This window comes from Prionailurus bengalensis, chromosome D3, assembly GCF_016509475.1.
Source record: "Prionailurus bengalensis isolate Pbe53 chromosome D3, Fcat_Pben_1.1_paternal_pri, whole genome shotgun sequence".
NCBI lineage: Eukaryota > Metazoa > Chordata > Mammalia > Carnivora > Felidae > Prionailurus > Prionailurus bengalensis.
The window spans coordinates 22,444,556-22,458,805 of NC_057356.1; the positions used below are offsets into that span (position 1 = coordinate 22,444,556).

The window sequence follows — 14,250 nt, forward strand, 5'->3', positions numbered from 1 at the left end:
GTCCAAAACAGCACACGAGTCACTGTGGCAGAGGGGAAGCCCTAGTTCTGCCACTTAACTTATTACCTTTGTGACGTTGCCCAAGTCATGTAACGTCTCTGATTGGGTCAAATCCCTCATGGACCAAGTGGAAATAGTAAATCATCTATTAATTAAGGAGGGCTCCACCTCACTGAGCTATTAGGGGCACAAATAAAATTGCTGTAGGCAACAGTGGCTTGTAGACCTGAAGGCAATTCATATGAAAGTAATGATGTCATCGAGAAAAGCAGGCAGGCACTGTTGAATACCTGTGAGGTGCTTGGTGGGAGTTACAGAAGTTCAAGACCCAGTCTAGTTAGGGAGGGACAGTGCTAAGCAATATGAGCAAGGTGTAATGAAGTGTTAATTTCATGTCTTGATTTATTAGTGAATTACTGCTGAAATTAATTTTAGGGGATTGGGACAGCATTAAAAGAAAAAAAGGGGGGGTATCGCCTGGGTGGCTCAGTCATTAAGCATCTGACTTAGGCTCAAGTCATGATCTCACGTCATGGTTTGGGAGCTTGAGCCCCACATTGGGTGAACTCGAGCCCCACTTCAGGTGAACACAAGCCCCACTTCAGGTGAGCCCTGCTTCTCTCTCTCTCTGCCCCTTGTGGGATTCTCTCACTCTGCTCTTGCTCACTTGTGCCCCCTCTCTCTCTCAAAAAAGAAAAAAAAAAGGAAGAAAATAGAATAATATAAAACTAAACTGAAAATTTTGGAGTGCATGTAAGAATAAATTATTATGGGATGCCTGGATGGCTTGGTCAGTTAAGCATCCAACTCTTGTTTTTGGCTCAGGTCTATCTCACGGTTCATGAGATTGAGTGCCAAGCCCAATGAGGGAGCAAAGAGACTGCTTAGGATTGATTCTCTTTTTCACTCTCTCTGCACCTCTCCCACATGTGTGTGCACATGCACACACTCTCTCTCAAAATAAAAAAAACAAACTTAAAAAAAGTAAATTATTTCATAAAATGTATTTCAGCTGTGTGTGTGTGTGTGTATAAAATCTCAATATATAATGTATTTCTTATTGTGGGTCTCAGTTTTAAAACTTGTGAGAAATAGTATTCTAAGTCAAGATAAAAGTCTTCAGATTGGAGGACAGTTAATGAGATCTGAGCAAGTGTGGAGGCCATGTGGATGGAGGCTGAGGGCTTGACCTATAGGACCAGAGGGCTATAGTACAAGGGTCAAGAGCATGGACTATGGAGTCAGGCAGGCCTGGATTTGAGTCCCAGCTTTGTCTCTTCCAGCTATTTGGCCTTAAGTAAGTCACTTAACTTTACTAAGTCTTGGATTCTACTTCTGGAAAATTAAAAGAATGATATTATGGTAGGGTTATTATGAAAGGTACATGATAAAAATGTATATAACACTTTTAGGAAGAAATCAGTAAGTAGAAAAATGATGTATAAATGGTAACTACTATTGCTGCTGGTATTGTTGCAGTTGTGATTTGTATTGTTATATTGGGCCCTGAAAGGGTTGCTGTGACTTGGAGAGGGGAGAAGAAGGGGCATTCTAGGTAAGGATGGGTTGGTGACAAGGGATAAGTATGTGTGTGCCTGGTATGAGACTGATCTGGCTGAGATGTGTGTAGCCTTAAAAGGGGTGTTGAGATTATAGATAGATGGTGCCAGGAAAGTTTTGGCATTACAGGGGGAGGAAATTTTTAGCACTAGAAACTTCAACAATAGGGTGGCTTCACCTGGTGATAATGAGACCCATCCCTGGCAGAATTCCAGCATAGATTGGGCCACTAGAGACTGTTCCTCATTAGGCTCTTTTGGTTGCAGAGAGTCCCTCAAGCCACTTGAAAGAAAGAGGGGTTTTCTGAAGGAAGAGTGAAGCTCTGAGACCTGAAACATCCCCAGTGGGCCGTTTGATCCCTTAAACTGGCCATTTGGTCAACTTCCTTGTCACCAGAAACTGGCTCATGCTCTCCCTCCACTGTCAGGAGGAAACCGCCTCAGATAGCCTCTACACCATCATGCCGTTTGCAGGGACACACCTGACTCTATCTTCATCTCATGGCTCTTTTCTGGGCTTCCTTTGAGGATCAATTCACAATGCAGATCATTCTAATCATGTAGGGAAATTGAGGTCTGAAGAGGGCAAGCAGCTTACCTGTTGTAGAAGGGATTCCTATACCAGACAGCAGTCTGATCAGATACCTTTTAAGATCCTGACTGACTAGACCAAAGGATATGTGAACTTTCTGGTTTTAAAAAAAGGATAGCCTGCAACTTTTCAGGAGCACATCCTGTGCATAGAGAGAAATCTACCTGCAGTTAGAGAGCATGTGGTGTGGTGAGTTCTGGGTACAACCAGACCTCTAGTGGTCTTCCTTTTCACCATCTCCAGGTGGCTTAAACTCCTCTACTATTGGAGGAGAAGCTACTCAAATGACCCTATTTCCTCAAAGTTTTCCCAGTTTAAGGTTTTAAAAGTCAAAGCAGATCTTTCAGTTGACATGTATATTTCAAGTGGTGGTGGGTTTTTTGTTTCTGAGAAGATCTTGCCAAATCAATGGTATAGCTTAAAGTCAGTAGCGTCGTAGAATCCAGGAAATATGGTCGTTTGTTTTGTAACCAATTGAAATTCCGGTTTGAGGTTTGATGTTGGGGCTTTGAAACTGCCAAAGCTGTTATCTGACATCATTTAAAGGAACACTGAACTTGAATGTGTTCCCCTGTGTATCTGCAGTTGGGAGAATGGGTATCTCTGAGGCCCTGCAATCAGATCTTATCAACAAAGACCTGGAGGGGTCTTTGAGGTATCAAATGGGCATGTATTTAATCACATGGGAATTCACTGGAAACATAGTCTCAGGCAAAAGCCTTGCCCTCTTTGAGCCTCAGTTTTCTCATCTGCTCAGTGGAGGGGTTGGATCAAATATTATCCACATCCACAACTGCCAAAACTTCCTGTTAACACAGTGTGGGCATCCCCTTTCATTTAGCTAACCAGAAGCCTCGTCCCCTGACTTGTATAAGCTAGTGCTTTGTAGGTGGTGGGAGGCAGCATGCCCTGTGGTGTCTGGGCCTTTGGTTTCCGTTTCCTGGGTGTTTAGGGGTTGCCTGGAGACATGCATCTGTCAGTTTATTTGATCTAAAGGTGTGGTCTCTGGTTTTCTCCCATGAGGAAGGGAAGGAAAGAAGTGTCCTCACACCCTGGTTCTGCCTCTGGGTGGTGAGGAGAGAGTCAGCAGTTCAAGAGGAGAATGACTTTTGTCAGTGTGTTGAGGGGGCTAAGTTTGCCCTAGACTGCCTTTCCTCCTCAGCTCTTCAGCTCCAAAGCTGCTCTCAGGCCTGTGCAGTTCCCCAGAATAAAGTGCGTAAAGAAGACCTGCCCTTTTGTGTCTGGGAGGCCTCTGCTCTGCCAAGGCCCCTCCCTCTGCTCTTCCAACCAGTAAAAGTCACAGCAGCGCATTTCCTTCCGTTAGAGAATCAAGGCCTGGGCCAAGCCCTAGCCCCATTATGTCCTGTTCCTAAGGGCCTCCTCCCAGCTGCCTGAGTGCTTCTGACCCTGCACTCTTTTCTGGGAGGTCAGGCAGGACTGAGTGCAGGCTCTTGGCTAGGATCTAACTTGGATTCTGGGATTTTCCACTGATTTGCTGTTTGACTCTGAGCAAGATACCCTCCCTGGGTATCTTACCTCTAAATAACATCAAGCACTTTTTTTAATTGAAAAAAAAAAATGTTAAAAATAAGAAAGTCAAAATCTACCACTTAAAAAATGATTTTAAGAAGAGAGCTTGGGACACCTGAGTGGTTCAGTCGGTTAAGCCTCCGACTTTGGCCCAGGTCATGATCTCACAGTTCATGAGTTTGAGCCCCGCATCGGGCTCTGTGCTAACAGCTCAGAGCCTGGAGCCTGCTTCAGATTCTGTGTCTCCCTCTCTCTCTGCAACACCCCCCCCCCCCCCCCCCCCCCGCTCACGCTCACACACTCTCTCTCCTTATCAGAAATAAACTTAAAAAAAAAAAAAAGAAAAGAAGAAGACAGCATGTATGTAGGGCACGTGGGTGGCATAGTCAGTCAAGCGTCCAACTCTTGATCTTGGCTCAGGTCATGATGTCCGTGTTTGTGAGTTCAAGCCCCGCATCAGGCTCTGTATTGATGGTGGGGAGCCTGCTTGGGATTCTGTCTCTCCTGCTCTCTGCCCCTCCCCCATCATGCTCCCTCTCTCTCAAAATAAGTAAACTTAAAAAATAAAATAAAAAAAGAAGAGAGCATGTATGTGTGTGTACAGAGGTGTACACATACATTTTTTCATTTTTTTCTTATCAATATTGCTCTGTAGTCTAAATAAGAAAGCATATGTAGAATAATCACTCTGTAAATGCTAGTCTCCTCCTCTTTGCCCCTCAGTTATTTGAACTCAGGAATTCTCAGGAAGTCACTTTTTAGAGGAAGCCTACTCACTTGAAGCACCCTCTGGCTAAGCCAGGGATTCTGCCCCAACCTGCCTCAGCTGCTCCGGTGCTGATCTTCTTGCCTAGGGTGGGTCTCCATGCCCAGTGTTTCTGCCACTGACTCTAGTGGGCATTCAGAGTCCAGTAGAATGTCAATGCCATGAAGGCCAGGACTTTGTTCTAGTCAAAGGAGTGTTTCCTCACAGCCTGCCCAGAAGCCCTGGACCTAGAACAATGCTAGCACAGCTGTGATAGCTGCTCAGTTAGTAGATGTACAAATACAAGTGATATTGTTGAGGATTTGAAGCATGTGTAGGATTTTGATAGGTAGAGACAACTTGGAGTCCCTTCCAGCAAAGGCACTGGCATGAGCAAGGTTGAGAGGTGGGAAAGGGCCAGGGCATAATTGTGGAAACTATGAATAACTAGTTTTACTAGAATGAAGAGGTGAGCATGTTATTTATGTACTTGTTTGACTGTTTTGTTTTGTTTTGTTTTGTTTTGTTTTGATCCAGCTCTACACCTTGCATGAAGGCCCTCTAAGAGGCTTATTTATCTAGACAGACCCAGGACAGGAATGCTTTGCTTTGGTGCACAGATGCACGCACTCAGACCTCTGTCCCCAGAGAGGCACAGTGACCCCTGGCCCCTTGACACATTGGGGAAGTGGGCACTTAACCTGGTGTCTCTCTGGCCTGTGCCTTCTAGGGAGGAGGCAGCGTTCCCTCTTGTCTGTGTAAGCGTGTTCAAGAGTTAGCAGCCCCGAAGGGAACAGCAGGGATGGAAGATGGGTAGGAATGAAGGCCTGACAAGGCTGGTGGCTGGGGCTTAAGCCAGGGCCTTTGCTTCCTTTGGCACTTCTGACAGGTCCTACCCTTTGCTCCACAGGCTAGAGGAAGTCCCCCTGGAGGTGCTGAGGCAGAGGGAGTCCAAGTGGCTGGACATGCTCAACAACTGGGACAAATGGATGGCCAAGAAGCACAAAAAGGTGAGGGGCCTGGCCTTGGGCCTTGGGCTGGGAGTTGGCAGCCTGGAGAAGAAAAGGAAGAAGGAGGAACTGTATCAGCTTAGAGGAGCAGTAGCTAACTGCCAGTAGCCTTCTCCAACTGCCAGTAGCCTTAAGTGTCTCTGTCTGCCAGCTCTGAAAAGGAAACAGAAGCTGGCTGGAGGGCAGGGACCAGTCTTTACTTGATCTTCCAAGATGGCTTCAGACTCACCTAGAACTTTGTCCTGGAGTCAAACTTCAAAGCCGCTTTTAGCCAAAAGCCCTTATAGGTAGCTTTCCTCCAGCCCTCTTTTGGGAGAAGTTCTTACTGCCGTTTACTACCTATCAGGGAGGACTTTATAATACTAATAATAGCTAACATGTGTTGAACATTTGCAGTGTGCTGGACACTTGACTTGAGTAGTCCTTATAACACTTCAGTGAGGTTGGTAGCAGTAGTACCCCTACTTTATGGATGACACACAAAATCAAAATTTGCACCCAGGCAATCTACATTTAGTACCTTCATTCTTCATCACCACCCTCTAGATGAATTTGATGAGTTCCCTCTTGCCTCCTGGCCAAAGAAAAGTAACCTCGCAGTTTAATGGTCTTATTAAAATGAAAGTACCCTCTGGCCCTCTTCTAATTGGTCTTTCTTTAAACACTAGCTCTATTGCCCCATAGGAACATCGTAGCCTAGCACAATGTGTGTGTTGGTGTCCTTGGATACCTGGGCAGGATCTAGTTACTCCTTGGCCTAGTGGAGACCTGTCCAGAACTTCATAGCCAGGGTGTCTCTGCATAAGTTCCCACTGCACAGAGTGAACCTGCTGTCCTGCTCTTATCACCTGACATGCTGGTCTGGTCTAGGCTGGCATAGCTGGCTGCAGGGTCAAGCAGAAATCTCAGGCCTGAAAGTCATATATGGGCTTGGGCCCAGCCCCACTACCTTCCCCTCTTCATGCCTGTGGCCAGCTGTGCAACTTTGTGTGAGCCACTTCACCCTCAGTTTCCCTGGTTGAATGGAAATGACAGTCATGTTGGGAGGCTCCCATCAGTTGGTGACTGCAAAGCCTTGTGCCTATGGAGAAGAGGCACACCTAGCCCAGGCTCTTTCTTGCTGTTCTATGTAGGCTTTGGAGCATTCATTTTTTGCTTATTAACATTTCTCTTAAAAAAATTTTTTTTGGGGCACCTGGGTGGCGCAGTCGGTTAAGCGTCTGACTTCAGCCAGGTCACGATCTCGCGGTCCGTGAGTTTGAGCCCCGCGTCAGGCTCTGGGCTGATGGCTCAGAGCCTGGAGCCTGTTTCCGATTCTGTGTCTCCCTCTCTCTCTGCCCCTCCCCCGTTCATGCTCTGTCTCTCTCTGTCCCCCCCCAAAAAAAAACAAAAAAAAAAACAAAAAACTGTTGAGAAAAATTTTTTTTTTAAAGACAGCTCTTCTCAACTGTGTCATGCATGACTCTGGAGTCTATTTTCCTCCCTCCTTACCCCTCAGGCTCTTACCCTGAGCTTCAGATCCCTCTCCAATCTCGTGATTAGTGACTAGCAGGGATGGTGGATCCTTCTTGCCCCAGTATCCCTTGCAAATGGGGGATTCCAGAAGGGAGCCTTGGGGAGATCCTTTCAGCAGAGCAGGCAGTACCACTTCCTCTTCCCCTTTGCTTCCCTGGCACTGTGGTTAGGAAGCCAAGAGCTCCCCTTGTCCAGCAGGGGCCACCACAAGAGGCTATACCCTATCCTACCCAGAAGCCCTAGCTCACTGCTCTCTGCTTCTGCCACCTCAGCTGTGGTCACACTGGCCCTAGGATCTCTTCCTGTCTGGCTGCACAGGCTTGGGCTCTCCCCTTGGTCAGGAAGTCATGGCACAGGAAGGATAATACCTGCTTCAGGAAGTAGGTCCAGACCCAACACCTCTCCTGGATTTAGAATCTGAGTCCCCAGGAGGGGGTCCAGGCCCTGTAGGGAGGCAAGGCTGTGGCTGGAATGCTGTCTTCCCCTGTAGGGCTCTGCTCAAACTGTGGCCTAGCTCTCCCAGAGTTCAGCAGGCAGGGTGTGGCCTCACTCAGCTGTCGTCAGAGAATAATAACCCTTGTGCTTTCTGTTTGCTGAGCATTTTCTCTTGCTTTTTCTTTTCTGATCCCCACCATTGCCTCCTCTCTAAGGCTGGCAGGTAGAAATTGCCATCTCTAACACCTCTGTGCTGAGGAGGATTCCAGAGGCCAGAGTCGGAAAAGATGGCTATACTCCTGGTTCTCCATCCCCACCTCCCCAGCTCTGGCCTGAATGAGGGCAGGGCCTTTTTGAGAGCCTTAATGAACTGAAGGTATTCCTGGGCTCCCCTGTGGCAGGCCAACTATGACAGGGGGCTGTGATGATGTGGGGGCTGGCTTAGGTCAGCTAAGCTTGGCCCTGGGGAGAGCCCAAAGGACCTGTGGCTCTAGGCCATACTATATCCCTTTGCCAAAACCTTCTCAGACCAAGTGGACTCCTTAAGGAGACTCTCGTCCCACACAGCAGGAAACTATTATTCCCAGAGTCTGGGGCAGTTCCCTTCCACTCCCTTCCTTGCCCCCCTTTGCAAGCAGTCCCAGAAGCTCCAGCTTAGCTCTCATGACCAGCTACTCTGCTCTTCCCCCATTGCCTCCTGCCTGTCTGCCTGTCTCCTTCCTGGTTCTTGATACTCTCTGACCCTTGGAAAGTTTTCTCTTGTTTGTGCTCATCATCAGGAAGGCTAGGCCTTCTGTGCTCCTCTGAGAGATTCAAACGGGACTATTTGAGGGGGTTTCCAGGTAAGGGAAAGTTAGGTGTGAGCAGGAGCCCCTGGGGTTTCTGTGTCAGGCATCTTCCTGGGATGGAGGGGTGGAAAGGAAAGCATTTATTAAACACAGACTGTGTGTCAAGCCCCATTCTAGGCATTTTCCCAACCTTCTATAGAATCCTGGGTATTACCATTCTGTTTTTAACTATTGATGAGACTTGATTGGTTGAATCCAGTGCTGGATTCAAACTCATATCCAGTTGCTCTTTCCAGTGCCCTGAGCTCCCATCTCTGTCCCAGGCCAGGCTGCTTAGTGTAGGGGTTGAGGGGAGTGTCATTGGTCAGTACCCCCACCTCCATTCTATAGGATTGGTACCTCTGCTTTTGGTCTTATCATCCTTGACCATTGGCCTTGAGGTCAAAGAGGATGATCAGGGCAGCTGCCCTCAGTCTCATTCTGTCCCAAAGTCCAGGTGGAGCTCATCTCCCAACTAGTCCTGTGAGGCCAGTGAAGTGGAAAGCTCATGGGGCTGGATCCCCCTAGCCTGTGTGGTATAGGAAGTAGTGGGTTCCTTATGGTGTGACCTTAATATTTTCCCACTCTGTCTTCAGTTTTCCCATTTGTAAAAGATGATTTTTCAAACTGCATTTTGACACAGAAGTCTTTTTCTTTTAAAGACAGCAAGCATAAGAATTGAGCATAGCTCTGGGTCATGAGTTATCCCAGATACTTTCTCCCTCACCTCTCCCAGTCTATGGGACTTTTCCTATGAGTAGGAAAGACCCATGCCATTGTAGCAAGGGTTGGAATCAGGATTCACAGCCAGGAGAGCTGCCTCTGACTTGGGCTGGGCTGGTAATTATGGGAGCTCAGGGTCAAGGAGCGCAGAAAAGAGAGGATTCATGACTAAAACAAGTATGGAGCCATTCTGCTCAGTTCCCATCTCCCTTGAGTTCTGCTGACTTTCCACTCTAGGTGGCCACACGGCTACTTAAACACCCCTGTGAAAGTGCCCAGGCCATGTCTCTGGGCACAGTCTGGGTCATCTCATAAGCTACCCTTTCCTGAGCTGCAGCTGTGCCCCGCACCATGCAGATTCCTCCCTAGTGATATCCCATGGGGCTCCTCCAACTTGAATCGTTCCATTTTTGGTCCAGAAAATGGTCATGGGGATTCAGAATTATGTGGTAGATCTTAGAAATAACCTGTTTTATCACTGGACCAGGGGACATGGAGACTGCCATCACCTGGTGGCAGCATATCTAATTATAGTCATTACTTGTCATCACCCCCACTGCCCCCACCAGCATCCTAGGCTATGCATTGTAGCAACAGTAGCAGCAGGAGGGGAGTCCTATTTTCTCCACTTTACGGCTTGCCCAGTGTGCTAACTAAAAGCCCGCCAAACACCAATAGAGGAGCTGGACTGGCACACAGCCTCTGGAGGAGCTGCCTGGGTGGATGTATAAGCACAGTCCTTTTGACTTTCAGATCCGTCTGCGGTGCCAGAAGGGCATCCCACCTTCTCTGCGGGGCCGTGCTTGGCAGTACTTGTCAGGAGGCAAGGTGAAGCTACAGCAGAACCCTGGAAAGTTTGACGTGAGTGGCCCTTCCTTCACCCTACCCTCCCTTCCATGTCTCTTGATGCCCTACCCATGGCAGCAGTCCTCCATGTACTCACCTGGACCTCAGCAATATGAGCTGATCAATAGGACCACCCATAAAATGCCCCATTGGCCAGGCCTATTCAACCTGTGACTCCTGGGGGCTCTGTCCATCTGAAGCTCCAACTGTGCAGGCTTCAGTGGGATGGACAGATTTTGCATCCTCCATTCCAGCTCTTTATTTTGTCAACCACCCAGTTTTGTTTTCTTGGAGTTAGCAGGCCATCTCCCAGCTCTTGGTTGTCAGGAGGGGATACTCAGACCACTTCCCTGACTTCTTGGGCTCCGTGCTCTGGGCTTTTGGACGCCTGCCCTCAGGACCACAAGACCTTCAGTAATCTTAGCCTCCCATCCTCAACTCTTTTCTCCTGCCTCATCCAAGCTGGCCAGACACAGTTCACTTGTGCTGCTAGTTGTCAGCCTTAGGGGTGGCATAGCCAAACCAGTATCCTTAAGGGTTAGAAACCAGTCAGTGGCCAGAGAGGGTGTCCTCTGCAGGCATGCCTTCCCCTCCCCACCTGCTGCTCCCTACCCCATCACTGCCAGAGTAAGAACACCCCTTCTTTCATGGGCTTCTTAGGGCCCACCTGGGCGGGGCAGCTTCTCCAGGAGTTGGCTCCCCTGGGGTTGCCCCTGCTTACCTCCTAGACCTGGCCGTAGGCATCAGGGTTTCTTCCAACCTCTTGGGACTGGTGACAGGCAGTGAGAAAGAGCTGCCAGCTACCAGCTTTTTGTTGACATACTTCATGCTTCAGCAAACACTCCTGTTTTGCCAAACCTGTTCCCTAAGAAGAGTAGGTGGGGCAGGGGAGCCTAGAGTTTCTGCTGTTGACCTGAAGAGGGTGAGAGCCTTTTACTAACAGTACTTGGCCCTGGGGCTGGGGGATTTGGTGGAGTGTCTGGCTGAGGGCAGCTCTGAATAAGATTGGACTGTCCTACCAAACATCAATACCAGGTCCTACTAGAGCAGCCTCTTGACTCCAAAACCTACCTCCCAGTGTCTTCCTCCCATCCCTTACATTTCAGGAGGCTGCATCCTGGATGGAGGGAAAAACTCAGTGGTGGGAACCTCACCCCAAGGTTACCTCTGGCTGCCAGAGCACAGGCATAGGAGCCAAGAGCTTAGTTGGCCTGGCCAGACTCCTGGTTCCATAGTTAGCAAATGTGAGCACGTGTTGCGTGAATAGCAGAGTATGGAGCATGTGTGTGCATTTTGTGTGTGGGGAATAGTGTATCTGGAGAGGAATCAGCCACCTCTGTGGAGTCTTGAGGGTTGCTTGTGGGAAAAGGTAGATTTTTCCCAGAAAGGCCTTCTAGATACTCTGAAGCTGAGTAGTGGGTCCCCAAGGCAGTCCTGGGGGCTAGAACAGTAGTTTTCGAGCACACCTAGAAGGACTTTGCCTGTGGATGACATGGAGGAAGTGAGCAAGGTTGAGAAGCTCCTTCTGGCTGCTGTGGACAAGATAGCCAAAGGCAAGGGTACAGTGACAGGCTATTGGTGGCAGCACATAACAGCACCTATTCTTGTGTTCCCCTGAAGATCCAGGTAGTTGACCCCAACCTCAGCTGTCAGGGAAGGTTCTGCAGCCTCTTGTGGTTCTGTCTTCTCCCACACTTGCTCTTCTTCCTCCTTCATTGGGCAGGCAAGTCCTTTCCTTACCCGGTTTTCTTCTCTGGCTTCACCTCATGATGGTGCCAGTGCCTTCAGGCTCTCTTGGAGGCTGCAATAGTGGCATGAGTTGCCAGCGGCTTACACCTGCCTTTGATTCCCAGAGCACTTTCTCCCCATAGGTCCTTCAGCTATACCTTTTTCTTTCTCACCCACCCATGTGTGGTCAAGTGCTTTGGGCTGCTGAGGTGTCAGGCAAGTACATCCTAGGAACTTTTTGGAGTCTCGGGTCCCTACCTTACCAGAGCCCTCAGGAGAATTTGTAGGATCCTCCTCCACTTTCTGACAAAAGCAATCCTGCATTGTGTTCAGACAGTATCCAGCCCTGGGCTTGACTTGGGAAGTTCATAGGACATGCACAGACCCCCATCTTTAGAATATGTGGGACTCTAGAGGTTGTATACCCACTTCTTCACTCTGTGCCTGCTCAAGGGCCCTCTGTGGAGGCACCTCGCCCTTCCTTCCACCTTCCAGCCTTGAACATTCCATCAGTTTTTTCTCTCAGACTCACTCTCTCATGTCAAGTTACCTGGCACCCTAGGGTTTTTAGCTTAATATTGGGACACCCCCACTGAGAGGGCACAAGAGAGAAAGGAGCTTGTATGAAGACACCTGCCAGTCAAGGCCAAGGCCTGGGTCTGTGCCCACTGGTGTGTTTGCTGAGAACCTGGCCCTCATCCCAGGGGCCTTCCCTAATGCTGCACGAGCCCCGCAGGCAACACGTACTTAATCTGTTTCCCTGCTCAGCCCTCTGGGTTTCCTTTTTATTCATATATTCTTTCTTTTTTTTAAGTTGGGGCATGAATTTACAGAGGGTAAAATGCACAGATCTTAAGTGTGCAGTTTCAGTGAGTTTTGACAAATAATACATATCCATGTAACTAACAAGCAAGTCACAATATAGGACATTTCAAATGATGAGGAAATGATTTTTGTTTGTGTAATACTTTGTTTTTTAAAACTCATGACAAAATGTTCACAGAAGTTCAAAGAAAACAGTAAAACTTAGTTGAAACCCCAGCACCCAGAGATGGCTGAGTTTATTTATTTATTTATTTATTTTCTTTTTTTTTCAACTTTTATTTTTATTTTTGGGACAGAGAGAGACAGAGCATGAACGGGGGAGGGGCAGAGAGAGAGGGAGACACAGAATCAGAAACAGGCTCCAGGCTCTGAGCCATCAGCCCAGAGCCCGACGCGGGGCTCGAACTCACAGACCGCGAGATCGTGACCTGGCTGAAGTCGGACGCTCAACCGACTGTGCCACCCAGGCGCCCCTGAGAGATGGCTGAGTTTAATGGTTTGACAATGTTGTATCCTTCCACATAAAACTCTATGCAGATCTCTCCCTCTCTTTCCCTCTCTCACTGTCTCTTTCTCACACCCACACCCACACACAAACACCCTTCCCTGAATAGGTGACACCACTTGCACAGGGAGACAGAGAGCAGAGGAGTTGGGATCAACGGCTCTGAGTCAACCTGGCTTCCAGGCCCAGCTCTACCATTTTTCTAACCATGAGGATTTGGGCAAGTGACTTTTCTTTGACCTTCAGTTTCCTTATCTGTGAACAGTATAATGGTAGGACTTTTGGGATTAAGGAAAAGAGTCAGTGACGCCCATGGGTGGCTCAGAGCAGTGGCAACAGGTGGTAGCTATTGCTTTGATAGTAGCCTTCCATCTTAAGGATGTGACATAAGGTATTTGAGTGAGTCCTGAATAAAGTGTCTAGGGGTTATTTCTAGCCACAGCTATGACAGACACTTGACCACATGGGTCTTCCTGGATCACCCCTCAGAGTTTCTAGGGCCCTCCCTCCTTGCCTTTTTGCCTCTGCCCAGGCTTCCTTACCTGAGCTTCCTGACTTGTCTTCAGGAGGGCCCAGTTCATGATAGGATTGGGTGGGCATTACTCCTGGCAGGGGGCTCCTCCAGTACCCAGGACAATTGTATATTCCAGCAGCTATTCCTAACTCCTAATACATGCTCTTGACCTTGTTTCTAGGAGCTGGACATGTCCCCTGGGGACCCCAAGTGGCTAGATGTGATTGAGCGTGACCTGCACCGGCAGTTCCCTTTCCATGAGATGTTTGTGTCCCGGGGAGGCCATGGGTGAGTAGGCTGGGCCTTGCACACTGGAGGTGGCTCTGAGCCCTGTCCCTCAGAGTGCAGAGGGGGTAAAATGAGTTCCAGAAGCTGGCAGCCCCAAACTCCACTGTCAGAGTTTCCCTTTGGTTTGAATCTGATGGGTCTTCTTAGCTTCTCCTCTTACCTCTGGGGCAACTTTCATTTACTCCCCAGAGTGCTAGAGCTTGCCTGGTCCTCTTCTAGAAATAAGTTTCGGTGGTAAGAAAGAGTGTTAGAGATAATTGGGTGCACAGAGGGTATGTAGGAAGGGAAGGATAGGCAGGCCAGGCCAAGGGACCAAGACAGACACCTAGGACAAAGCTGACTTGGCCAAGGGGACACAACTGCTGAGTAAGAGCCCCAGACTTCCAGCCCTGACACACCCTTACCTTGTATCTGGTATCCTGCCTGGCTCTGCCTCTGCTTTCTCTTTGAGCCTCTGCCCTCACCTTTCAAACTGGGGGAGGGGGTGCCCTCCTGCCTCCCTCCTCTGGTCTTGTGAGAGTCTGTGTGCTACAGTGGGAGACTGACCCCTTGCTGACCACAGTCAGGTCACCAGAGAAGAGCAAATTCTAAGACAGGTCTGGTCTGGT

General features: G+C 48.7%; 1 protein-coding gene across 1 annotated transcript in view; it reads left to right on the forward strand.

The window, feature by feature from the left end:
* The window catches only part of TBC1D10A (TBC1 domain family member 10A), a 34,172-nt gene that overhangs the window by 16,947 nt on the left and 2,975 nt on the right, over positions 1-14,250 (forward strand). The window contains exons 2-4 of the mRNA XM_043559286.1: positions 5,337-5,436; positions 9,690-9,797; positions 13,536-13,642. Of these exons, the coding sequence (XP_043415221.1) occupies positions 5,337-5,436; positions 9,690-9,797; positions 13,536-13,642 (315 nt within the window). The remainder of the gene's footprint in view (positions 1-5,336; positions 5,437-9,689; positions 9,798-13,535; positions 13,643-14,250) is intronic.